Source organism: Chenopodium quinoa, unplaced genomic scaffold (assembly GCF_001683475.1).
Source record: "Chenopodium quinoa cultivar QQ74 unplaced genomic scaffold, ASM168347v1, whole genome shotgun sequence".
In the NCBI taxonomy this organism is placed as follows: Eukaryota; Viridiplantae; Streptophyta; class Magnoliopsida; order Caryophyllales; family Amaranthaceae; genus Chenopodium; species Chenopodium quinoa.
Window position 1 is genome coordinate 285,533 of NW_018743434.1, and position 26,827 is coordinate 312,359.

The 26,827-nt window shown below is 35.5% G+C and overlaps 4 protein-coding genes across 4 annotated transcripts; 3 read left to right on the forward strand and 1 right to left on the reverse strand.

Moving 5' to 3' along the window:
• Positions 1–286: 286 nt before the first annotated feature.
• On the reverse strand, positions 287–5,248 carry LOC110739133. The gene is made up of 5 exons (XM_021919590.1): positions 4,907–5,248; positions 4,742–4,795; positions 4,576–4,627; positions 1,129–1,294; positions 287–718 (listed from the first exon to the last, which is right to left on the reverse strand). The coding sequence occupies exons 1-5, from the start codon at positions 5,041–5,043 to the stop codon at positions 690–692; spliced, it is 438 nt and encodes a 145-aa protein (XP_021775282.1). The 5' UTR covers positions 5,044–5,248; the 3' UTR covers positions 287–689.
• A 581-nt stretch (positions 5,249–5,829) lies between these two features.
• Positions 5,830–11,078, forward strand: LOC110739134 (protein PARTING DANCERS). The gene is made up of 9 exons (XM_021919591.1): positions 5,830–7,196; positions 8,028–8,152; positions 8,243–8,331; positions 8,403–8,498; positions 8,608–8,702; positions 8,796–8,836; positions 8,911–8,994; positions 10,079–10,248; positions 10,617–11,078. Exons 1-8 carry the CDS (start codon positions 7,127–7,129, stop codon positions 10,226–10,228), a joined length of 750 nt encoding a protein of 249 aa, XP_021775283.1. The 5' UTR covers positions 5,830–7,126; the 3' UTR covers positions 10,229–10,248; positions 10,617–11,078.
• A 1,114-nt stretch (positions 11,079–12,192) lies between these two features.
• On the forward strand, positions 12,193–16,078 carry LOC110739135 (probable protein phosphatase 2C 32). Its single transcript, XM_021919593.1, has 5 exons — positions 12,193–12,886; positions 13,445–13,607; positions 14,553–14,723; positions 14,836–15,015; positions 15,546–16,078. The coding sequence occupies exons 1-5, from the start codon at positions 12,771–12,773 to the stop codon at positions 15,723–15,725; spliced, it is 810 nt and encodes a 269-aa protein (XP_021775285.1). The 5' UTR covers positions 12,193–12,770; the 3' UTR covers positions 15,726–16,078.
• Positions 16,079–18,156: 2,078 nt separating this feature from the next.
• LOC110739136 (histidine--tRNA ligase, cytoplasmic-like) lies at positions 18,157–26,576 on the forward strand. Its single transcript, XM_021919594.1, has 7 exons — positions 18,157–19,938; positions 22,886–23,065; positions 23,604–23,861; positions 24,088–24,222; positions 24,422–24,703; positions 25,079–25,219; positions 25,907–26,576. Exons 1-7 carry the CDS (start codon positions 18,478–18,480, stop codon positions 26,231–26,233), a joined length of 2,784 nt encoding a protein of 927 aa, XP_021775286.1. The 5' UTR covers positions 18,157–18,477; the 3' UTR covers positions 26,234–26,576.
• Positions 26,577–26,827: the final 251 nt, after the last annotated feature.

The following is a 26,827-nucleotide window of genomic DNA, read 5'->3' on the forward strand; positions in this document are numbered from 1 at the left end:
GGTCGTTTATGTTGTATTCGGGTCTATTTATTTGGTTGTAATAGGGAAATAAGATGGATTGGTTTTCTTTCAAATGTGTAGTTGGGTAACTTGTAATAAAAAATAGTTCTATGGATTATATTGATTTTTAAAGTTGGACTATCTTTGAATTATCTAATTTTGTATGTTATTTCAATTGAGTTGTTTTTGTCACACAAATTCACAAGTCATCTATTTTAGATACGGATATGAGTTTAAAATCACAAGGGTGGAATACTATAATCTAAATACGTAGTAGTTGGTATTCTTGGTAAATTAACCTGTGAGAGTTGAATTGAATTTTGTATATATCATTGACATTTTATAATCTACTCCATAAGTCTATATTAAGGACTTTGTTTCCTTTTACAATTTATTCACCATATATACGAGTAATTGGCCTATCCACAATACAACCCCAATTATTCAAAATTCGACCCTAACTTGAGAAATGCTCTTTATGACAACGATCATCAACTTTGTTGGTCATTAGCCCCTATTCGACCCTAACTCAAGAAACTCACATACAAAAGCTTTCAGACGGGCACAACTTTCAAGCCACAGGTCATAGCCTCATAGCTTTTCGCTGTTGCTACTGCGTCAATACTCCCAAGCAAACTAGCCACCCGCAAGGCTGCAGCCATGTCAGTATTTGTGGTGATGACCGTTTCTTAAAAGTGTAAATTCAGGGGAAGACTTTCTGCACACCGAAAAAGGAACTTCTTAAAGGCATTTCATGTAGTTAACCAAATAGTTTGCTGTACTTCCAAAAATATTACGCAGCTAGTACAACTATAATTTTCTACAAGTTTTACAGAAAGAGGAAAAAAACAAAATAACTTGAATAGTCAAACAGCCTAAACATTAACCCGACTCCATAATCCAAATATCTAACTTTTCAGCTATAATAAGACCTGAATCAAGCACAAACTCGAAAATGGAGTAATAAATGCCAGAATGGAAGTCCAAACATGTGCCTGCAATGGTATTGTGTACTCATATTTGTTTTACATGGGACCAACATCCTAATACTGAAACCAAACCAGCATACACAGGCAACACAGCAAGGCCTAATCCATTTTTAGGCAGTTTCCAGTTCTTGTAGGTTACCATTTCCTGAATGTTTCCCCTTAAACTTTAACAAGGTTAAGCCTGGTTTCTGTATAGAAGCTCCCAGTTGCTGAAGCTGATTGCCAACTGTGGCTTGCAACTGCTGAGGACTGAAGCGGTCACGTCTTTCCAGAAATTCAATTGCAGAATTTGCCATGACGCTTATCTATGAAAGTATGAAGACACAGTTAAGCTCATTCTTGATCAAGAAGCCCATATAATCTTACGTTGTTAATACAATACAAAAACAACGGCTAATAATTCATCAGATACAAAGATACATGGATGCAATTATGAGTTATGCATGTTATAGTCTTCTCTCCTCCCCACCCCTCCCCTTTTTCCCATCCTTAATATTATTAATGACTGATAAAGTCCAACACTACCACTTGAAATGTTAACTAGCAAATACTCCATAACTATAAAGATAAATTTGTGGAAACAGACGCAAAGTGTGCTGAGCAGCTTGTAGGCAGTTACTTACAGACTTTGCAGTTGCCTCATGCCCTCAAGAATATGCAGGCTAAGGTTTGTAGGTTACAAAATAAATATTTTACTTCACAGCAGTAAGTTCACCATCGAGCAAAAGTTCTTATGCTGATAAGGTAGCCAGGAATGGTCATCAATTAAGTTCACGCTTTTTTAAAAAAGAATGCAGAATTCATGTCTTACCTAAACCAAAAACTAGTCAGATATGGGGTTGTTTGGTTCAAGGGAAGGAAAATGAATCAAGAGTCAAGACTGAAAAGGAAAGGAAAGAAATGAAAGCCCTTTCAATTTACCCACAACTTTTTTGGAAAGAGGAAAGAGTATTGAAATCATTTCATTGTGGTAGATCGATTCAATTAAATTCCCTCCCGCTTTACCCTTTCTCTATGCACCCCAAAACCTAATTTTATCTCCCCACATTTCTAACTCTACCACATTGACTTTAGCCATCAGATTGGACCACCTAAGAATGATCTGTCAAAAAAAGGCCAAAATCTAGGCCAGGGTTTACCAAAAATGACATACAGGGAGCTGTATAGCACCAGTGGGTTGATTTTTCAGAGAACTTTTTCTGAATAATAAAAATTAAAAATTAAAATTAAAATAAAAAGTGCACCTTATAGCAACATGGTGTTTTCTTGGATAAGAAAGACCTGGAAATGGAAGTTCAAAACTAGGGTGGTCATAGTCAGTTGTAGAGTTAATATAGCTGGTGGATAGCAAGTTTGGAACAAGGATTCTTGGTTAATTGTCATAACACTTGGAGATGGTTTAGTCATCGCGTGAGTAGCGGATGAAGTTGATATAATGAGGCAAGGAAAAGGAGTAGGCCTCCTGTTGGGTTGAGTGGGGGCAAGCAAGATGACTGGTGGATATAGGGTGGTCTGGGCTCTGGCAATGTCTGGTAGAATGGTACTCGGCTGTTTGTACTGCTAGAAAAATAAAGTAAATGTTGGAGGCTGGGGAAGAGGGACTGCTGGGGAAGGGGACCTGTGCTCTGGTGATTTTGAGAAACTCCATTTCCCTTACTTTCCCTCTCTTGAATAATACTAAAGTGTTATTGATCTACTACCAAGACCTTGTCTTACCACACTCACACTCATCCTAATTGCATTGAAGTTTCAATTTCAACATACATGATAGTTTGACAGAAGAGATTAACACTGGGAAAGTAATTACTGATTGATTGACCCAGAAATTAAACACAAGGTTAAATCCAGATATTTACCAATTCGCATGTTGATAGTATAATATATCCATCTCATTGTAATATATAACAAATTTACAGCTCGTAGAAACCCTAGCATTTTCTATGCAGTTGCAACATTATAGCTAACCTTGAATCCTGAATTCCTGATACATTACTAAGTCCCTTGGTTGATCAAACTCGGTTACGAGTGTCAGATATGGATATACATCCAAGTGTCAGATACATGGTCATATATTGGAGCTTAAAATTAGTGACACACAGACATTGTCCTGAAATTGGACACAGGTGCAGGGCACGACATTCATGAACACATTCCCAATTCTAAAATGAGGTTTACGTGTATTTGCATGTAAGAATATATAGTCGATTTGTTTCCAAATTCTTGTTAAAATTAAATGTCAAGCCAATTTAAGTTATTCGCAAGCAAGTGTGGAGAAAGGTTCCCTCTCTTATAATATTTGTATCTCTATGATTTGAATTTGAGATTGAATAAAGTATCAGAGTCTATCCTAAAAGGCTAAAACCAGTTAACTTGCCGGCTTGCTGCACAATCCTTCTTCTCTATTAGAGAATCTGCAGTCAACAAGAATGCCTTACTAGGTCAAATTCTGTTAGCATAGCTCAAAAAAGTTGTCAGCATATGATCTGGCGACTTGTTCATCAGTCAAACCCGAAGAACTGTCTCCTCTTTGAAACAGAAATGTCTGAGACTACATATCAACTATAATTAATGAAAAGGCCAACAATAAAGGTTGCAAATGAAGCTTCAAATTAACTAAGGATAAAAGAGGCTCTTTTAGGCTCAATTTGATAAGCAGGAAACCCATTTCCTAAGACAAGGGGAAAACTTCATCAAAAAGAAAATAGTGCCAAGCAGGGAGATGATTGAAATAATTAGGTAGAAGTAAGGAACCGATAAATCCATAGATAACTCGTGACTACTGACTAGGATCGGCTAAAGCTTTTGGTCAAAGATATTGTGTAAAATTGAGAAATGAAATAAAACTTCTAATAATAATCAACACGATTGAACTTGTCAGAAGCCCCTACAAACCATGAAATTAGTTTAACTATATTGGTGCATTGGTGGAAAGGGAAGATGGTTTGGATATACTGCGTAATTGGACAGCTAAATAAATTTTATTACAACTTAAATTTAATTTATGTAATTGATATCAAAGGCACAGTTGACTATATTTTCCAACAACAAGAAATTCACCTTCACTCTCCTTATTAAGCCCCGTTATCGCATCACTAATGCATAGGTCCACTACAACAAAGTTTATGTCAACAAGCATATTTTCATCCTTCAATTCTAGAAGCACTCGTGTCAATAAGACAAATGCGGGTATGAAACAATAAAAGAAATATTTCAATAGAGATTAAAAGAAACTCCTATCTATACCAATAACTCTATGAAGAAGAACCAATGTTATATGTAATTTGCTTCAATTATTCCATTTCTATCAATCTTCAAATGATACATGAAATACAGATAAAACTCAAAGTTTTGGAGTCACGAATTTAAACTATGATTAAAATCTCTCATTCCAAAATTCTACACTAAACACAAACGCTTAAATTTCAACAGAGAAATCAAAACCGTTGCTAAAACCAAATTAAGGTCCAAATAAACAGAGCTTATACAATTAAGTACTGTTAATTAAAACCTGAAATTCTCAGGCATATTTAGCCACAAACGCTATTTCAATGGGAAATTAAGCAGTAACAAGCGAAGAAATTCTCACCGAATTAGAGGCCATTTCTAGCAACCCTTTTGCAATTGGGACGATGCAGAACCTAAGTTTAACAGTAAAAAATCAGAAAATCATGAACAAATGAAGCAATTGGTAAAAATTAAAATTAGCAAACTTAAATTGAGACAATAAAATTGAGAAATAGTAGGTAAATTACATTCCACGGCCACCAGCAAGAGCTTCTTCAGATGGATTTTTCCATTCATCAATTCTGACCCCAAAAATGATTAAAGAAAAAAAAAACAAAATTTAAGCATTAATTTATAGAACACTAATTTCAGAGAGAATTGTAGGGGGGAAGAAGGAGGAGGAGAGAACTGACACCCAACCGTAGCGGCGGTCGAAGAGGAGGCGCTTGGTGGTGGAGGTGGTTGGCGTGGTGGTGGTGGTGGAGTTAGGAGTAGTATTTGTGAATGATAATTGAGTGGTTTTGAATTCCATGCCTTTTTCTTCCTTCATCTTTCGTCTACTCTATCAAGCATTCAAGCATTCAAGCACTCGCACTCGTCATTTTATTGAACTACTCTGTACTCCGTAGAAATTTATGGGGAATGGGGATAAAGGTGGGCATTGGCTAGCCGTGTAGACTTATGTGTTGTGCGGCCTTGTGCCAGTATGCTCAATGTCTTGAATAGAGTATGAAATAGTCGTGCCATTTTGGGCTCATGTTGAGCTTCCATAAATAGAACCGGTGCAAGAGCCGATCCATGTGTTATGCCAATGTGCAATGCTTGCTGACCTATGTGTAGTATTATATGTTAAATAGTACTTTGTAGGTCGATTTCTCGTGTTCGTGCTAAATTTATAAAATGATGTTCATGCACAACTTATGCTTCATTGACCATTAGCATAGCTCTCATGCTGTGTCACACCATATTTATGTCGTGCCTAACCGATCCTCATATCACCCGTCTCATGTTCATCTATATTATGGGAGATAGTTATGGAGTGTTGGAGAAATTAATGGAGTAGATAGTTGTATTTTTTTCAAGAGAGTGCACATAATATTAAAATTGAGATTTGAAGGCTTTGTTGTTTACAGGTGGAAAATTGCTTCTTATATTATTAATCTATTATACTTCCTCCATTTTTTTTATTCCTTGCAACCAAGTGACTAAAGTGAGTTGGTAAGGAAAAGTGAATATGTAGGCAAAATAACCAATTTCCCCACCCATGTACCCTTTGGTATGTGGGAGTTTAGGGTGGGAAACTAGGAATGAGACTTTTAATTCCAAGTTTCCAACTAAAGGAAAATCCCATATTTGTTTCATGGGTTTGGGACTAGAGGTTGAGAATGAGCTTGAAAATATAAGTGGCCTCCATTCTCAAGTAACAATACTAAGGGCATCCACGATAAGAGGTTTGTCATTTTGCTCCAAATGGCCCATCTTTACCTTTTTTTATTTTTTTTGGTTTTTTAAATAAATCTTGTTGGGGGCACAGTTTATTTTTTATTTGGATAAATTTAATGAGTTGTATTGACAGTGGGTCTCATACATAAACCTTTGAATTGACAGTGGGTCTCATACATAAACCTTCAAATTGACAGTGGGTCTCATACATAAACCTTTGAATTTATCTATTATTGATGAAAGGTTTGTTAAGCGGGGAGTTTGTATGATGATGATGTGACAAGTGAACAAACCTCTAAGCAAGTAGGTTTGTTAAGAGTTTTGTTCTATTGCTCATGCCCTAAGCAAGCAAGTTTTAGAGATGGAAATATTAAATAAGGATACTTTTGTAGATTTGTAATACTCCGATATATCTTACATTTTGTAAATTTATTATACTTCTTATTTACTATTCTTATCAACATAAAGATTTGATCTTTTTTTTAATAAATTTCCAATAACAAATTCCCAACTTCACACATATTAAACTGCAAATGCTCCTCCTCCTTACCAGCCCCGTCGCATACCAGCTCTAAAATGATTTTTTTTTTTTTTTTCTAAAAGTCATCTACTCTTTCCTTCCCTAAATGATCTTCTCGCTTTAATTTCTTTTTTAGGTATCCTAAAATATTGTTCTCATTTCATATTTTTTCATTTTTGAACACTATGAAAAGATTAAATTATCCTTATTTTTTTGTTTTTTATTTACTAAACTACCTAAAATAATCTCACATTTTCTCTAAATATTTGTACCCGTGCATGTATTTTTTTTCTTCATATATTTATTATTTGCAACCCACTCACAATTCTTGTACTTTTCTCACTTTTTAATATACGATGAGATCATTTAAAGACGAAATGAGTATTAAACATGATCAACTAACCATAAACACGTAATCTTAATTTGTTTTGACGGTAATTTAAAAGAATAACTAGACCAACCTCGGAATTCCATACATTCCCCATATATGGGGTAAAAAAAAAAAAAAAAAATTCTGAATGAGGAATCCCCAATTTCCCATAACTGATTAACTCCATACATTTTCCCTGTACAGAAATTTGAACAAGTGAACTCATTCTCGCGCTCTTCCCACACCACCTCTCTCTCTGGCGCGCTCTCCTGCAGCAGAATTAGCTGTTGCTCAGCATCAATGGCGGATTTCGGAAGAAATTACAGAGCTCAACCGCCTCGAACTTCATCTGACTATTCAAATCAGACTGGTCATTTCTTTTTCCTTTCCTCTTTCATTCAAATTTCCAGGTCAATTGAAATAACATAAATCGCATTGCCAGTAGATTTCCGCCATTGTAGTCTAGAATTGTCGATTTCAGTTACTTCCGTCATTCGCTGGATAATCGTGCAATTTTCTGTGCTAATTCGCAATTTAATCAGCGATCTTAAACACATTAATCGCTCTCCTGTAGTAGGTTTGGCAAAAATAATTAATCATCATATTGTTTCATTAGATTGAGGAAATTGTTTAATATCTTCAATATAAATGCCAAATTATGCTCTGATACAGTGTATATTTCAAATAACATACTCATTTAATGCAAAATTATGTTCAATTTAATTGATTTCTCAAGTTCTGTAAACATGTTTGATGTGAGGGTGTGATGAACAATTTAGTCCTGGTATTTATAATTTGCTATGATTTGCTAATTGCTAGTTTCCTGGATTTATGGAGGTAATGGAACTAGTGGAATATTCATAAATTATTTCAGCACACCATAAGCAATATTATCAGTGAACTAGTTGAACTATATAATTGAGTAGTAAGGGTTGTAAACGCCGTAACACTGTTAGTGCACTGAGATTCGTAAAATGATTTTGGCTAGAATGAGGAAGACAACCTGGAAATTGGTTAAATCGCTGTGTTTTGTTGAGAAAATATTGTTGTACTTGGGAAGAACAAAATTAATTACGTTAGGTCTATCTCTTATGACTTCTTATGTTTCTTGTATTTAGGTAGGAGTTTTAGCTTCTTGTATAATATGTCTTGCCTTTATAGAAATTAGGAAGTAAATCAGTCGAGTTCTGTCATCGTTCAGGTAGTAGTGGGGTATGTATGATGAGCAACAAGTGGAAAGAAGAGCAACATCCATCCTTCATCAACTTCATCTCGACATTCCTCAGTGCAAACTCTTTCCGGTTTAATATTGTCCCTATTGCACCTGTAATTCTCTTGTAACTTTTCACAATCTGTCATTTTTTTAATTACTTTTCGCTACGCATTCCATGTTGACATTATCATCTATGTTAGTAGGATTTTATTTTCAACTGTGGTGGAGTGTCAGTGGCTTTTGTCTTTGTCACTTCCTGGGATTGCAAAAGCTCCACACAGATGTATAGCAGGTAATTTTTTTGATCACGGCTTCCCTTAAACTTTCTTGGAGGAGGTCCCTGACTGTGATATCGATTTATAGGGTACATAAGCTGAAGGAACAATTTGCAAACCTCTATGTTGTTGTCACCCTCCCAACTAAAGAGCAAAACGATTCTTTTGTTTGCTCTTACTTCAAGTGAGTCCCTGAATTTAGTGTACTCATTTGAATTAATTTTGTTGGATTCAACTGGAATTGAAGTCTTTTTGTAATTATTTTTTATTATTATTTTATTTGAGTTGTGAAGGAGTGGAATTGATATTGGGAGGCCTACATTTTTGCCAGTTCTTGACTTGGAGATGGGTTTTGAGAAAATTGTGAAGATTGCTCATGCTCGTGGTGGTAAAGAATTTTTTTTGAAGTTTTTCTGATGTCAGCTTTGTTATTGAATGTTTGCTCATTCTTATTTTGTTGACCGATGAAATTCTTGTTCAGTGTGCAAGCAACAAGATATCATAGCACGGATGAAGGCTGAGGTTAGCTCTTCTTTGAGTGGAATTATACTTTAATACATAAATACTTAACGTGATGTATTTCCTTTTTCTTGAAGAGGAAACAAGCTGTGGAAGGGATGGATGCTTTTCTCAGGGTGGTCACATCTATACCTGGCATAGACAACCATGATGCAAACTCGGTAATTCAAATAATATTGGATCCCACTTTACCTTTTACCTGTTAGGATAAAGAATCCATTTTCCTTGGCATTAAAAACTTCTACATTTCGTGTTGAAAACTTGAATAAGGTTCAAAATATGAGCAAATGATTTCAATGATTGTCCAGTGCAAAAAGATTATCATCTGCAACGAAAGATTATTAATGGTATTATATATCCATTGGCAAATGACAATTTCCATGCTATGTCTTGCTTGTCCATGAAGAATTAATTTGGATTTTGGAGGAAGTGTAGATATTGTTCGATGGCTTGGACCTGATGAAGTTAATTAGAAAATGAGAAGGCTACGTTGGTACCTGAATTTGTATATCATTGACCCCATACCTCTCCACATACACACCCCCACCCCCTCCAACCTAGAGTCATAAATAATTATGAAAAGGACCGGAACATTTCTCCCTGAGAGGAGAATATCTGTTACCAAGCAAAAAAAAGACATCTTGGATGAAGGGGGTTAGTGCTAGAAAAGGAGAAATGGTTTTGGTCATATTCACATTATAGCTAAAAATTGGCTTGCATCATTATTTCACTAGTTTGTGCCTTTATGTTATGGAATGAAAATCTGGAGAGAAAAAAAACCCCTCAGGTTGGGAGCCCTTAGAACCATGTTAACCAAGCAGCCTTATACAATTTTATGCTGTTTTAGTTGTGTAATAGTATTAGGGGGTGATGGAACTAGTTAGGGATGGTCTGGATGGATTACCTTGGACCTATGAGCACTAATTTTCTATACTTGTTGCACGCTATTCTACATGAAAAATGAACACTATTTGTTCATAATAATTTCCGTTGATTTATGTATGACTAGCTTTTGCAATTGGATGAATAAAGATGAATCCCTACCGACTGCTGAGGCTAGTGAATGTTTAGTTAATTTAGTGAAAAATATTAGCACATAGATGATTACTATATTAACTATAGGGATGCCAGACCTATATTTCAGATAGTGAAAATAGGGTCAATTGCCGTTGATGTTCTGCATGGCTGCATACAATTATACTCTCACTAGCTAAGAACATGGGACTAAATATCTGCTCTGTCCAGCTCAATCAAGCTATTGGGTCTATTGAAGCAATAGCAAAAGCATCAAAGGAGTATATTCTGGAAAACACCGACCTTTCAGCTGAGAAGGCAGAAACTATTTGGAGATTTTTCAGGGATCCAAAGTACTACCTCAGTCCAAAAATTAATTGAGTGAAGATATCAAATTAGAGGTATGAAATATTATCTGCTTGCTCTAAGTTATCTATACGACTATGCTACATTGACTATTGATGTTCCAAATATTGGTCTAGAGTTTCTTTAGGTTTCGAGCAACTAGAAGTTCTAGCAATTAAATCACCATCATATTTATGTCAGCAGTTTGTTGAAATTTGCACTAACGAAGTGGTTAAGTAATCTGATTATGTTCAACCGTTCAACAATGACAACCCCTGCTGTCTGATTGTTATTTGCATGTTCCATCAGTCTGAAAAAAAAAACATCTAGAATACTGCGTGGCTGGCAGTATGTTTGGCCCTGTCAATGCCTGCTCTTTTGCTCTGTTCTAAATTTATTTCACTTGTGACTCGTTCATTTTCAGGCAATAGAATGAGTGTGTAGTCGCGGAAATTCTAATCTACTAGCTACTTGAGGAAGATGAAAATTTGCCACTTAAGGAAGAAACTGTTGGCACAAATTGACCAAAATTTATGCTGATAAATGTATGTTTGACTTTTATAACCTCTCTCTCTCTCAGTTTTGCTTCACTGTAAGAAGAAATGGTTGAATCAGACAATGCACTAAGGAAGCTACCACCTAATCTGGTGGACTGGGTTTAGCTAGAGCATCATTGTTTAATACTTTAATAGACAACAATCTTCTACTTAGTAGTAGTTGTCATATTTACTAATCAGAATGAATTAAAAATGACGTATCATATCAAACAAAACATCTTTGTGGCTTGGAGCTCTTGTGTGTAGTGTGCATGGATAAATGAACCAATTTCTTACATACACTCGGGTGTACGACGTATCAAAGAGACTAAGACATAGTAGTTCTTACTCCCTAACCCATTATGGTTGGTTTTGGCTTGCGAGTACAATGCTCCATGGTCCAAAGACCACAGCTATAATTTTTGCCGATGTTGGTATATAGCTTGCGCCCGGATGATTTGAAATAATCAATCATAAGTAATGAATGTTAGACTTTTTGAACTCAATCTGTAAGAATAGTGCTCCTAGTTTATACTTCCCAATAACAAAATTCAACTTGCCTGACAAGTTAGGTAAGTAACGCCTTATATTATTATAGACAGTAAATTAGACTATGAACAAACAGTTGACTTGGTTAAGGATACAGAGACTAATTAAACTCGTTATGTAATTTTTCTACATGTGCACTCATAGTTGGAGTTGGAGGCGCTAAAAAAAATTGAGTGTATATAGACATTTTCCAATCTATCTTACTTCGTCAAAAAACTGTTATAAGTGCTTATCGAACTAGAACCATATACAGCTCAATCTAACCTAGCTTAATCGGCTAGACCCCTTTAGAGTGGAGTCAGGGAGTGGAGGAAGATTAAGAAAATTTCCACCTCAAAGTGCCCTTAGGGGTTTTATTCTTGCAATGTTGTGCAACACAAACTTTAATCTCTATAAAGCAGAATTTGTGATTTTTTATATTTCGTACTTCACACATTAAATTTTTAGCTATCTGACTCGTTTTATATTAATTAAAAATTAACATTCAAAAAGATTGATTTATATGTAAATTGCTTGAGGTGATTAATCATATTGTATACGACACAACCATATATACACGAACCATTGCTATAATTGCATGAAGTATCGGACACTTCATGATTGACCACCGGCCACCTTAATATCATGCACCAAGATAGCAAAACCCATATTTTCCCTCCTCGAAATGTCCAATATAATCGATAAGGAATTGATGAATTTAATACTTGTATAGGAGATGTCGTGCATGTTAGTATTTGTTGTCGTTTTCAATAGTACGACCTTGGCAAGTCGGCGGATAGTTTTGTGCCTTTTATTCAACGATTCTTTATACATCCACACAAAAAGTCAACCTTTATGAATCGTAATGATCGAATTAGAAATTAGAATGTGTCAGCATACAAAGACCATTTCCATCTTTCACTTAACCCAAAGAAAGCTTCCAATTCTCTTCATTCCCTCTTTTTCATTCTCTCTTCTATGAGAAACGTGCATTTGTCGCGATAATATGACCGTGACAACCTTCTCTTCTAACCCGGGTTTTAACCCGTCTAATTTATACCATGGGTTATATAAGTACAAGTGTACAACCCTTTTCTTGTATTAGTTATTTATTTGTCAAGCTAAGTTAGCTTAAGGTTATGGGTTATATATATATAATTCATAAGTTATGTAGATGTTGAGGATTTCCTAAGGTTTTTCTCCATTTTATTGTCTAGGAAAATAGTTTTGTTTTGTGTGTAAGTCAAGTGATAAACTGATAATAATGGAAGCCGTTCCTATGCCACTTCATGTTCCTCTATCGTCTCCTCCTTCGTTCCCATGGGTTACCGATGTTATGGTTCATCAACTTGGAGGGCATTTACATTCCTCGCTTTCACAGGGGAATGAATCATTTGACGTTGGTAATGTCAATGCAGTGCCATTAGTTAAGTCGCGAAAGAGGCCTGCAATGCTAGTCTTGCCTGAATTAAGCCCTGAGAAAGTGTTTTTTTCGGAGAAAAGGAAAATTGAAAATGTTGAAGTTGCAATCCAAGGGAGGGAATATTGTGTGTTTAGTAAGAAAGGAAGGCGAGAGCATATGGAAGATCGATACAAGGTCGTTACAGACATTTCTGGTGACTCTAATCAGGTACATTGTCACCACCCTTCAACGAACCTTTCTCATTTAGTTAATTTCATGCAAAAAATAAAATAAAAAAGGTTTTCCCTTAATTTGTCCCTAAAAGAACTCCAAGATTGACTTGGGCATGGATTTTGGGAATAGTCGTTATTGAATGAGAACAAAATATATAATGAAATGCAGAATGTAGATGGAATGAAAATGAACAAAAAGTGAGAAAGTACTATGAGTTTACTGATGATGCTGATCATAAGAGAAGAAAAATTCATATTGCTCATACGAATGTAACAAGTCCTACATAATAGCAAATTAGATGGTGCGCCCGATATTGAGGTTTAATTTGTATGGGACTGATGATATTTTAGCGATTATCTATATTTTGTTCGATATCCAAGGTGAAATAATGTTTCTTATTACATAGGACAAGGGAGAAATATTTAAACTAATGTCATGATTGTCATCCATACATACTAATTATGTGGATGTTTATTATGTGACGGAGGGAGTACGTTATGATGATAACTTGTTTCAATAATTGATGTTTTTATTGAAACGTTGGAAAAGCAGGCATTTTTTTGCTGTTGTTGATGGACACGGAGGCCAAGCTGCAGCCGATTATGTTGCAGATAACTTAGGGAAAAACATTCTGAATGCACTTGAAAACCTTAAGGAAGAAGATCAAGCCATACACGACGGCTACTTGGAAACTGATAGAGGATTCCTGAGTAAGGTAAATTACTAAAACATAATCTTCTGTAATCTGTATGTATGTAACAAACATTTTACGAAGTTATTGACCGTGTCAAAGCGTCTATGTGACAAGAAAACGGCTGTATACATAATACATTAATACGTATTTGGATATTGACTTAGTCTATTCCTTGAATAAAATGTACTTCAAATCAGCAATTTCCTTGTTGATTCCTACGTAGGTATATGACTTTTCTATATGCAATCTCGCTCTTGTATATACAACTCATTATTCATCCTACTCAGATTCGGATGTCATGTCATGCATGACTACTTTTGAAATCTCTCAATCTTCATTTTATTATTGAATATTTTTATATATAAATTAAGGTACTTTTGAATTATATAAGATTGGAATTTTCTATTAGGGAACATGAAGGATGTAGCTTTTTACCCTTAATTATGTCTATTTTCAATGTAGTTAATATCCTTTTTTTCCTGACTTTAGCTAGTTGACTACATTAAATGGTTGTTAAAGTGCCAAGATTTTTTTTTATTACCCTAAAAAACCATGGTTCAATTTAAAGGTCAATTGGAAACAACCTCTCTATTATTGCCGGCCTGGGATAGGTTGCGCACATTTGACCTCATAATTTTGTGTAGGGTAAGAGTTACCCTCAGTATTCCTATCATACCCCATTTTACTTGGATCCACTGCACCTCCATATAGGACTTATCTCTTTGGACAAATCCATTTTGTACATCCCTTGAACCCGTGGATGAGTAAGATTCTTGCATAAGATCATTCCGTTGGTGTATGTAGTTTGATGAGAGTATATTGCCTTATCAAACTTAGCTTATCTGTGGCTCGCTCGTGAATGACTAATAGTTTGTATTAGTATCATTACTAGAATATATTATGATGATGATGATCTATATTATATGTGCAAGTATTAATCTATCAGTATGCATGCATTGAATGCAGGGTGTAAGCAGTGGAGCTTGTGCAGCGAGTGTGCTCATAAGGAACGGTGAATTGCACGCTTCTAATGTCGGTGATTGTGGAGTAGTTTTGAGTAAAAGAGGATTAGCAACTAAACTGACAAATGACCACCACTTAAGCAGAGAAGATGAGCGTTTTCGAATAGAAAACACAGTGAGTGCATCTAATATTGCATACCATATAAAACATTCTGAATTGCAGATTTCTATTACTCTAAGATAATCATAAGATAATTAGTCATGTTTAAGCGTAATTAAAATTGCAGGGTGGATTTGTACATAGCTGCAACGGAATTTGGAGACTTCAAGGTACTCTAGCAGTGTCAAGAGCAATAGGAGACCTGCATTTGAAAGAGTGGATTATTTCTGAACCTGAGATTCAGAAAGTCCCCTTAACTTCAGACTGTGACTTCATTATAATGGCCTCCGACGGGCTTTGGGACAAGGTACAAAAAGAAATCCCTTTGATTTATAGTTAGTTGGTCCTTGGTCTTGTGTGCGGCCCATTCATCCTATATATGGTGAGCCAAGTAGTTTGCCGATTGTCACCTCTAACAAGTCACCTCTCAACAATATAATAAGTCACACCTAACACGTCATGACATATTATAAAATATCACCCTAGCATAATATGAAAATTTATCCCTCAAACCTAAGAATATAACAAGTTTCCCATTAGGCCATGAACAAAGAACAAGTTATCCCATCATTCCCATGACCAATGGGTTGCAGCATTGTCTAGGAGATTACACTTTGATAAGTTTGATTGCTAATAATCACTGTATGTTTTTAGAAATTACTAGTTTTAATAAAAAAAACTACTCCATGCATAATTATATTTATATTAAAAAGTACTGTCAAAACATTTTATCTGAAACATGTTAGATCAATATATTAGGAACAATCAATAACAGTCAAAATTCAGAGAAAGTAAATTAATCATCTCTTACATTTTGGTGAATATTATTGCACACAGGTGAGCGAACAAGAGGCTGTCGATATCGTTTCAAGGGAAGAAGATAATGCAATGGAATCCTGCAAGAAACTTGTTGATGTATCCTTTAGCAGAGGTAACAAAGATGACATCACTGTCATAGTGATCAACCTTCAAACATATGTTGCAGTTGCTGATTCAAGTGCTGAAACATTCACATAAGCGTGCATCTATCAACTTCATACACTTCATGTTCCCTTATTGGACTGTAAATATAAATAATTTAGCTGGACATCGGAAGTAGTGGCGAAAAATGCTGATGATATGTTTCAATGATCAACGGAAAGCTCAAGGAGGGGGAAACAATCTGCATCAATTTTGTATAGATTTGGTTAGAACTTAGAAATAAATTAGTACGTACTAGATTTAGATTTATCCAGTAGAAATTATTTTGTAACGTTTTTTCCAGTAGTAATTGACAGATTTTAAGAAAGGAACTAAAAGAAAAGGGGTGAAAAAACAAGTTCTTGATTTGTGCATGTTTACTTCATGTATAGAGAGCAATTTTTTTTTAACTCACAGTGAATAGTATTATCATGATATCATGCTTAACGAAATTTTACTTCTTGGGTGAAATTTGAGAATATTTTTTATTTTTTATTATTATAGAGAACATGGTCTTACATGTGTTAAATCTGTTAATGTTACTCATCAATGTCAGGAGATCTTAATAAAATCCGAGGTGCCTGACTAGCAAAGGTGCATTGATCAACGCGACACCACCTAAGAAACCCAAGCACACTGCACACCTTGTATTTAGCATACTCGCAACCAACACTTATCCAACACAATGATAAACTTTTTATTTTCTCCTAGAGGACGCCCCATCCAATTGATCTATTAGATTAATATAGTTCATTGATCTAGTGGTGTTATTGTAATATTGAGGAACAGTGGGACTGTGTTTAGCATTATCACTATTGTAATAATGAGTCAAATTCAAGAGAAGATTGACGTTAACACCATCTTCTTCATCTCGCGTTAACTCCATTGAAAGAGCTCGAGTTTTCTTCCACCTTCATCCTCACCCACCTTCCATTGACACCGTCCACCACTATTTTTAACGGCGAATTAAACGAAAAATCTTAAGAAAAAGGGAGAAATAAAGGGCATGGTCAACCTCAAAGGGTAGGGGAGGACGTGTTCCTACATTGAAATTGCCTTTGAGCTTGAATTAACGCCGTTCCACGAGTTTTGACAATGTTAAATTCTTTTATATGTGAAATAACAAATTTACCCATATTAAAAACCTTTAGATAAAGATATTGTTTATCAAATAGATCTTGTTCCGAATAACCAAATCCCTTTCCTATCAAAAAGCAAAAGAAAAATTGCCATGATTAATCCTAACTTTGCCTCATCCACCAATATTAATCCCAACTTTGAATTATTTTTTATTAATCCGAACTTTATACACCTTCCACTCATAACACTCTTAGGTGACCGATTACCTGTTGAGGAAGTAATTATTTTTTTTTTTTAAGTTTAATATACACATGTCAGCATGTTTTTGGTCAAAAAAACAAATAAAAAAAGATAAAAATTAAAAAAAAAAAAAAAAAAAAAACCCAAAACCCAAAACCACCAAGGCCAGCCCCCTGCCACGGTGCCACCACGGCCAGCCCGCTGCCAGCCCCGCCCAACCCCTTCCCCTTGAGTGCCGGCCGCCGCCCACACCCCTTCCCCTCCCCGGTGCCGACGCTGCCCCGACCACCCTCCTTTTCCCCTTAAAACCTCCCGTAACACCTCCCCTCCCCTCTAAAAACCCATAAATAACCTCCCCGACCGCCGGAAACATCCAGCCGCATCTCCCCTCACCGCTGCCTTAGAGCACTACCAATGGTGAGCTAAAAATTTGCTCATGGGCATTTTGGGTGGGCATAAAATTTGCTCATGCATTACAATGGTGAGTAAATGAGACTAAGCCAAAAAAAATGCTCATGAGCATTTCTGAAAATGCCCAAGACTTGAGCATTTTTTAAGATGAATAGTGCTCTGGTGGGCCCCACAATTTGCAATGGTTATATATTTTGTAATGCAAATTCTGAAATAAATATTTATTAAAAAAAAAAATTAAAATTACCAACGGTCATAAAATTTAATTCTCTATAAATAGACATGCATTTTGGTATATTTTGGTATAATTTCAGAAATACCATAAATCCTCCATATTCTTTATTTTAACGATAAAAACGACACAAATAATAAAAAATAAGTTACACAAATTTAGACTAGTTTTTATTTATTTGGAGTAATATTGTTAAAATATAAATGAAATTAATAAATAAAAAAGTGTTGTGTAGGAGAGAGAAAGTAATGGTGGGGTATTGAAAAAGTAAGAGAGAGAGAGTAGTGGGCAAGCATTTTTTTTGCTCACCATTGGGAGAGAAATTGTGAAAAAAATTTGCCCATGGGCAAAACAGATTTGTTAAGAGAGAATGTGGGTGGGCATTTTTTTTGCTCACCATTGAGAGTGGTCTTAGCCTTGCACTCCTTTTCCTTTTCTCTCTCTCCTCCCTTCACCATCGGCGCTGCCGGAGATCGACGCTTACGGTTAGAGTTTGGGATTTGGGGAATTTTGTTGGATTTCGTGGTGATCGTTGGGGAAAGGGGAGGGTGGTCGGGGCACCTCCGGCACCGGGGGAGGGGAAGAGGGTGTGGGCGGCGACCGACACTCAGGGGGAAGGGGTTGGGCAGGGCTGGCAGCAGGCCGTGGTGGCACCGTGGCAGGGGGCTGGCCTTGGTGGTTTTTGGTTTTTTTAATTTTATTTTTATTTTTTAAGCCAATTATACGTTGAAATGTGTCTTGTAACCTGTAATATTAGGTTGGATGGGGCAAAGTTGGGAACTTGGGATTAATAATGGTGACTAATTTTCCAAGCAAAAGCCCACTCATAAAACTTGCCAAATTGTGATGCCCTTTGCAACATTCTCTGATTTCTTTCCACTACCCCCGACGCTTCCTTTGCTTCACTACTCGCAGACGTCGCAGCAGAAAACCCCTAAAACCTTACTTTCTCTCTTCTCTGCATCAATGGCTGACAAACCTCAAATGGCGGCCATTACACTTGGTGGAAAAGCTTCATCTCTCTCATCTACCTCAGTTTTTTTGATATCCAATAAGCTCTCTCAGGTACGTATTGATTCCTCCATTTTCGAGAGATTATCATCTTCTTCGAACAGTAATGTCGTTTCTCCTTCAATCAAGTATCAGATCGAATATCCTAAATTTCTAACTTTTGAAGAAATCAGAGCTTCTGCGACTATTCTATTGTCCAAGCTTTTGCTGTCTGCTTCCCCAATTCGTATTGAAATCCCCAATTTGATATGCAAAACCCTAAATTCTGAATCCACTTCTTTAGTTTTTGAGTCAATTGATGTTACTGAAGAGGAGAAATGTGTGTTAGATGCGTGTTTATCTGTATCTGTGTTAGATGGTATTTGTGCGTTGTTGGATTATGGGGCCTCGTGTTTGTCCCCTGTATCGGAGATGGTGGCGGCTTTGTCGTGTGAGGCGTCGAAGGCAAATGTATCGGCTTTTAATTTGGTTGATTCAGGAGATGGGAAATGTGTGAAAGATGAAGCTAGTGTTGCTAGTGATCTTAAGGTTTTGCTTAATGGGTCCAAATTGACTGGTAAGGTTGAGGTTGATGCGGTTTCGAGTATTCCGAAGGTTTACGGGAGTTTGAGGGCTTCTGCAAGGGCTGTGCACTCGATAGCTAGGGCCGAGTTGAATTCGGTAACTAAGGGTAATGTAGGTGGAACAGGGGAGGCGTGGGAATCGGTTTTGATGTCGTTAGAATCCGTGCTTAGGAATTTGGGTGAAAGTAGTTTGAGTAGGGCGGATTTGAGTGTTAGTTCCATTGTTAGTGATGGGTTACAGTCAAGTTTGAAAAGCCTGATTGATGAGAAGTGCCCTACTAAACAGAATTTGCGAGATGCTTATATGATAGCCTCGAAAGCCGCCTGCGAGAAAGATTATGTGAAGTTAGTGCACAATGTCAATGAACTGTTTGGCTTGGTAATGACCGCGGTATCTTGGGAGATGATAACTGCCATTGCTTCGTTGGAGGGAAGTGATTTGCTTGACAAGAATGAAGTTGCTGCTAATGGAGAAAATGCTAAAGTAGATAAGAAGAAAGATAAAAAGAAAAAGGTGTTCGGGAAGGGGACATTGGTTGTCCTGGAGCTTGTTAGAGAAAGGTTGCAGAATGTTATAGAGGATGGAGCTGATGTTCATGCCAACTTGCAAAAATTAGCTGATAATTTATGCTCATTATTGGACCCCAAGGTTCCTGCCTTTGGCAATTTCATAGAGAAAATAAAAGAAATTGTCGAAAGCAATGAAAGCAGAAGACTCCCGAAGATCCCAAAGGTATTGTTTTGTTGGTCTTATGATTCTGTTTAGTATCTTTTATGCGGTTGATGTCTGTTGCACATTTCTTTTTATTTCTGTAAATCATTGTTCCTGCTTTAATGCTAATAATATTACAATTATTATATAACATTTATCGAATGAAATCTAAGGATTGAACTATGATGAAAACGAATGAGATTAAACGAATAGCGGAACTATAAAAGTTATGATATCAAAGGTGCTATTAGATCACCCCAAAATCACGGAAATTGGTTGTATGAACTAGTCTCTCAAGGTCTTTTTTTCTCACCCCTGCTCTTTATACTACCAATTTGCTTACGTCACTTCTCATTCCATAACAAACTCTGCCAAGGCACTGTAGGCATTTCCCAACCGATTGCTGAAATAATCGAAGGGGATTCCCCAATTTGTCCTTTTCATGAAGCCTGGCATAAGTCCAGCAAATTGGTGGCTTGGGGAAATTAGGCTGATGCATATCGATAAAGTTGCCTGATTTCTTTTTGATCATTCATCTATGTACATACATATGTTAAGTAGAAGTTTAGCAATGCAGAGGTGTGGATTCATTGAATTATTCAACTAGTTAGCAGCATGGAGCTAATTGGCTGTCACATTCATATACAGAATTCACAGATTTCATGAAATGTTCCATCCTGTTCTTGACTTATAGCTGTCTTGGAACTCATTCCTGAATAATGCCTCTTTGATAAGCTTGTACTATCTTCTTCATGCAATGATACGAATGCAGTTGATATAATAATTAGTGAAAATGTACGAACTTTTATTATCTATTCTGGTCCATTGGGTATGGACTATCTACTGATTGAGCTTCAGTACTTGACCGAATGTTTGAAACTAGTTATTATGTGTTTTTTTTTTTTTTTTTTTTTTTTTTTTTTTTTTTTTTTTTTTTTTTTGGGGGTTGCTTAGTTACAATGTCCTGTTAGTGTTGTACCATAGCTTTGGGCTGAACACCCATCTTCATTGTCCTTTGCCAAGGACAATAGTAAATTGAGTACTTACAATTTGATGGTAATTATATGCATTGTTTAACTAAGAATTATATGCATTGTTTAACTAAGAATGTAGTTATCATTTGATAGTCCATCCCTGTTCTGATGGTGTGGAGCCGTGGAGGTGGCAGTGTCCTTTTCCTTTATGGAATCTTTATAGGATAATGTTTAACATAAATTTTTAAACTCATGGTCTAGTATATCAAAGACCCACATGTAGTGAGAGGAGTGAAGGTAAAAACATCCATGTCATGTGAGTAAGCTGTTGAGTTATGCCCCTGTTATCGTAGTATAAAATGTATTATTGTCTTTTACTCATCGCTTTTGAGGGAAAAATTGAAGTTTTCAATGAAGACACCCTTAAACTGCTGTGTAAAACACAATAGGTTTTTTTTAAAAAAGTTTCTTCTTTTTTCTGTAATATGTAAAATTATTAAAATAAATAATAAAATTTTGAAACTAACTAGTATGACTCCCTCTTATCCTAATTATTACACTACATTATCTGTCACTTTAAATTTCTACTTTTTGTCACTTTCAAATATCAATGAAATAAGATTTGTGAATATCAAAGTTTTAGCTAGCAAGTTCTTAATGTATATATCATATCCTTAAAAACAGATCATAATGAATGATGAGTAAAATGTTAATGAATATTGAGAACAACTAGAGTTAATGAGTGATTTGAGTCGTATACAAATTATGTTATTGATGTTTGACATTCAATGCCATGACCCACGAGTGGATAAATAAACAAATAGTTGGGAATTCTACTGGTTGCCTAGTGGTAACTCAGAAGGTCATGTCAAAGACTTACTTTGATTAAAGGACATTGCTACTTTGCTTGATCAGGTTTGGAGATGAGGGTAGTCAATCAGTTTTTGGTAGGCCTATTCACTTTAGCTAACGTTTAACAAGCTTGATTTTGTTTATGTGAAAGCAAAGTACCTTACATCATTCAGCTCCATCGGATTTGACTTGGACTAAAACATTTCATTTTTAAGTCACAATATGATGTGATTATTTTGTGCTCAAATACCATTTTATGTCAGAGTAAGGGTCAAGTTTCTAGAACTGAATTCATGTATACATATTGATATATATAGAATTGATATTAGGTTAAAATGTTTCTTTTGAAATATAAATTATTCTGAAGTTCATTCTTGTTTTTCATCAGAACTCACAAGAGGGGTCCTTTTTAGGGCAACCTCATTCATGATCAAGTTGATCATGAATTGTAGTCTGAGCCATAATCAATTGGAAAGTGCATCTCATGACTAAAAAAGTGTGTCATGGTATGGTATGACAATTTTCAATTCTTATCATCTTATGATCAACTTTATGCATTGGATTATGAGAAATGGAGTCTACAACATAGTTGGGTTTTTTTTTAATTTTTTTTTATTTAAATTTTTTTTTAATTTTTTTATTTATTATTATTATTATTATTATTATTATTATTATTATTATTGTTGTTGTTGTTGTTGTTGTTGTTGTATTAGAATTATTGATGTATTAGAATAAAATTGTGATGGCACATGGTGAAAATGTAGGGGAGCCTGGGAGGGAGGGATGATACTTGTTTATAGTTCATAATCATATCGGGTTGCTCTCTTAGCCGCTGGTGTTGATTTGTAATATTTGTACTTTGAAAGCACTTGTCATTTATCCTATTTAGTGCTTTTTTGCTTGAATCTGCAATTTCTTGTGGCTTTGGTTTGACTTTACTGTCAAAGTCCATGCAAGACCACCTTCTGCGGTATTTCATGATATAATGTTACTTGATAATGCCTGATTTTGTACTATTTTTGAAAAATATTCTTTTGTCATTCTTTCTCATGTGGACATGTTTCTTGTCTTCTTGTGCTATTTTAGGTGCCATCTAAAGCCTTGTAATATTTAATCCATTTTTACTCTTCCATGTATACCAGGGTACACGCGATTTTGCTAAAGAACAGATGACTGTGAGGGAAAAAGCTTTTTCAATAATCACAGATGTTTTCAAGAGGCACGGTGCTATGGCATTGGATACTCCTGTTTTTGAATTGAGAGAGACTTTGATGGGAAAGTATGGAGAAGACTCAAAATTGATTTATGATTTGGCTGATCAGGTAATGCACCTCTAATTTGCTCCTCTGTCTGGATATATGTTTCTTTGAATGGAAAAATGAGTATATAACCTTCTTTGACGACCAGTTTCTACAGCATAAATTTTCCTTTCTGGAATTAATCATAAGTCCATAACCCTAATTGGCACGTAACCTTTTCTACTTCTTTTGTTTGTAGTTGAGAAAATTTCTACATCTTATGTTTGTAGTTGAAATATAACTACTCATGTTTGTAGTTGAAATATAACTTTTCTGTTTTGCCCAGACCTCTACCCATTTGCTTTTTATCATCAACTTTTAAGTTCTTTTAAAATGCTCGCACACAACTCTGGTGTATCACTGACATGAGCTATGACTTTAAAAAGGTTTTGTATGTCCTCATAAGTTAAATCTTTGATTTTAAAACTCTGCAGATGTAATTCTCTTTTTGTGGTTTTTTGCTTTATGTGTTTTGATTTTCAATACTTTGTGTATTAATTGCAAATAATCTAGGGTTTAATTAGTTTGATTGATTGTTATTATTGTGCCAAATTTGATGCAGGGAGGGGAACTCTGTTCTTTGCGATATGACTTGACTGTCCCGTTTGCTCGACATGTGGCAATGAATAGTCTTACATCATTCAAAAGATACCAAATAGCAAAAGTTTACAGAAGGGACAACCCATCTAAGGGAAGATATCGTGAATTTTATCAATGTGATTTTGACATTGCTGGCCAGTTTGAGAAGATGGGGCCTGATTTTGAGGTGGTTAAAATATTGACTGAGCTTCTTGACGAATTGAACATTGGAGAGTATGAGGTACTTTTAATTTGAAGTAGGTTCCAATAGTTTATTACTGTTGTTCTTAACCATTTGTGTTTGAACTTTGAATCCTACGTACTTATCTCTCTGTTAAATGACTTTTTTTTTTCTTTTTTTTTTTTTTGACAAGATGTTAAATTTGAGTTAACCTCAAAATTTAAATTTTATATTGATCTAACATATTTGATTCTTAACGGTGTCCTCTACTGAACTATGTCTCCAGGTAAAGTTGAATCATCGCAAGTTGCTTGATGGAATGTTAGATATTTGTGGAGTTCCTCCAGAAAAGTTTAGAACAATCTGCTCTAGTATTGACAAGATGGACAAACAGTCATTTGAGCTAGTGAAAAAGGAGATGGTGAGACTTGTTCCACTCTCTATATCTCTCACTCTTTTACTGAGAAAGACTAGTACAATATATATTTCAGGATTTTGAAAAGTCTTTTAGTCATTTGTTAATAAAAAACCATTGTTGCATATGATGACACTGGTTACCCATTTGTTAATAAAATAGAAGATATATTTTGGTTGATGATGAACTGTTTTAACTTATGCAGGTTGAGGAAAAGGGTTTACTTGAAGAGACAGCTGATATGATAGGTAATTTTGTGAAAGAAAAGGGATCTCCTCTGGAGCTGCTCTTGAAGCTTAAACAGGAAGGAAGCGATTTTCTGAAACATGAAGGAGCAGCCCTTGCATTAGATGAATTGGAACTGTTATTCAAACTCTTGGAGAAATCGAAGTGTGTAGATAAAATCGTTTTCGATTTAAGTCTTGCAAGAGGTCTTGATTACTATACCGGGGTGATATTTGAAGCTGTCTTTAAAGGAACCACACAGGTGAAAATTTTACTCAATTTTGTGAACCCTTCCTCGTTATATATTTTACATGCATATGTGTGTGTTGTCTTTACTTAAATCCATAATGATGAGTATAAAAGTTACTTTCTTTCCTATTGTTTTGTCATTATGGCCTTCTCTGTTTATAACTAATTGGCAACAGTAACTCGCTATTTCTCACTACATAGCATCCACCTGCCTCCCTAGCCCACAGAAAATATATATACTCTGTATTGTGGTGTGATTGAGTAAGATTTTATAACATATTACAGAGTAATTCAAATTTATGGATTTTGATCGTTTTTATATTTATTTGGCAAGTTATTCCACATTCCTGATTCATGATCAATATGAGTCACCCATTTGTGCTGCCAGGTTGGATCCATTGCTGCTGGTGGACGCTACGACAATCTTATTGGGATGTTTGGTTCAAAGCAGGTTCCTTCAGTTGGTGGTAGTCTGGGAATAGAACGTGTATTTGCAATCATGGAGCAAAACCAGAAAGATCAAAACCAGGTAATTTGAAATTAATTTCTTAAATACAACTTGTTTGATTCATGCTATTCTTTGAACTGAATGGTAAAACTGTTGCTGCCATTCATGATATGTAGGTAATTGATGAATCCTATTGCCGTGCATTCTTCTGTTATAATTTTTTTATTTTTTGGCCAGCCCCTAAGGGCGAGAAGGGAGGTTGAGTTGGGAGGATGTAGATAAAATACTCTCTACTTTTTTTCCCTTCTGCTTCAAGCAGCTCTGGTGACAGAGCCTTTTCCTCGGAGGCTTTGGTATGGACGTATAATATCCATATTCCACGTAGCAATGATTCTGTTAAATTTAATAATTTATTTGTAACTGAGTTTTATCTTTTCCCACTACGCAACAGTGTTGATGTAGTGGCGTACTGCATAGTTGAACCAGAATGCCTCCCGGCCATGTGATATTGTTTAGATTGTCCTTTAGTAAAAACCTTCAGATATAAGCTCTTTTGCTAGGGTATCCTTCCCTAGATGAAGAAGATGGGAAGAGAGTAGGGATACATGATGTGTATTTTTGGTCTTTTGACTCTTTTGCTTTTGCCGGGAATATGTTGGTATATATTGTTGCTTTGATTGTATTGTTGAATGTGTGTTCATGAAATAATTTTGGTCAATCAATTTTCAATACTAACTGCTTCCTGAATTGATGTACTGCATATGGCAGATTGTACGCGCTAATGAAACCCAAGTTTTGGTGGGTGTAGTGTCACGACCTGGCAAAAGTGTTGAAGATGACTTGATTTTAGCTGTTGAATTGGTTAATGAACTGTGGCTAGCCAAAATAAAAGCAGAATATGTAACTGTCAAAAAGGTTTTCAAAATATTTGAGCGTGCAGAATCATCAGGGATTCCTTTTGCCGTTATGGTTGGAGTGCGTGATCTGAAAGAAGGAATTGTGAAATTGAGGGATGTGAAGGCCAAGACTGAGGAAGAAATTCCCGGTGATAAAATGGTTGAGGTGCTACTGAAACGATTAGAGACCTCATCTTGAAACAACAGTAGCCTGTTCCAATTAAGCATAGTTCAGTAGAAATTGTGGTCCATTTTATCAAAGAATTTTGGGTTTACTAATTCTTCATACATCATCAATGATTAATGTGAATCATAGACATTTACACTTACACTTTGTACGGATCTTGTAACTTTCTCGATTTCTTCATTTTGTTCATTGTAAAACTGATTGGTTACCTTCAATTCTGGGAAGGCAGTGAGTTTGATCCAATGATCCATGTACTGGAAACTGCATAGATTCGTATGATATAGTGTAAAAGTCTTGCTTTATAGGCCTTATAGCCTATTGGCAGTCAACCTCAACTATATTTTGTTTAATCTAATTATTACTAATTTTTTAGCTGGCAATGACGCTTAGACCATGCATGGTAAGAAAGGTGTTATTAAATGTAACATTGAATTATTATTATTATTATTATTATTTTTTTTTTTTTTTTTTTTTTGACGGTAACATTGAATTCTAAATGTTAAATATTTGCATTTGTCGAAATGGGATGGGTTAAAAAGAAATACTTCGTATTAGTCAAATTAATACCTACGGTTGAATGTGAATCGTGCCACAAAACAAAATAAA

Bases quoted from the DNA above. Each gene is read 5' to 3' on its own strand.
- LOC110739135 (XM_021919593.1), top strand. From the start codon at position 12,771: ATGTTGAAGTTGCAATCCAAGGGAGGGAATATTGTGTGTTTAGTAAGA. The intron at 12,887-13,444 runs GTACATTGTCAC...TTGGAAAAGCAG, and splicing joins TTTCTGGTGACTCTAATCAG to GCATTTTTTTGCTGTTGTTG. The intron at 14,724-14,835 runs GTGAGTGCATCT...TTAAAATTGCAG, and splicing joins GTTTTCGAATAGAAAACACA to GGTGGATTTGTACATAGCTG.
- LOC110739134 (XM_021919591.1), top strand. From the start codon at position 7,127: ATGGCGGATTTCGGAAGAAATTACAGAGCTCAACCGCCTCGAACTTCA. The intron at 7,197-8,027 runs GTCATTTCTTTT...GTCATCGTTCAG, and splicing joins TGACTATTCAAATCAGACTG to GTAGTAGTGGGGTATGTATG. The intron at 8,153-8,242 runs GTAATTCTCTTG...CTATGTTAGTAG, and splicing joins ATATTGTCCCTATTGCACCT to GATTTTATTTTCAACTGTGG.
- LOC110739136 (XM_021919594.1), top strand. From the start codon at position 18,478: ATGCCCTTTGCAACATTCTCTGATTTCTTTCCACTACCCCCGACGCTT. The intron at 19,939-22,885 runs GTATTGTTTTGT...CATGTATACCAG, and splicing joins GACTCCCGAAGATCCCAAAG to GGTACACGCGATTTTGCTAA. The intron at 23,066-23,603 runs GTAATGCACCTC...AATTTGATGCAG, and splicing joins TTTATGATTTGGCTGATCAG to GGAGGGGAACTCTGTTCTTT.
- LOC110739133 (XM_021919590.1), bottom strand. From the start codon at position 5,043: ATGAAGGAAGAAAAAGGCATGGAATTCAAAACCACTCAATTATCATTC. The intron at 4,796-4,906 runs GTCAGTTCTCTC...TTTTGGGGTCAG, and splicing joins GACCGCCGCTACGGTTGGGT to AATTGATGAATGGAAAAATC. The intron at 4,628-4,741 runs GTAATTTACCTA...TGTTAAACTTAG, and splicing joins CTTGCTGGTGGCCGTGGAAT to GTTCTGCATCGTCCCAATTG.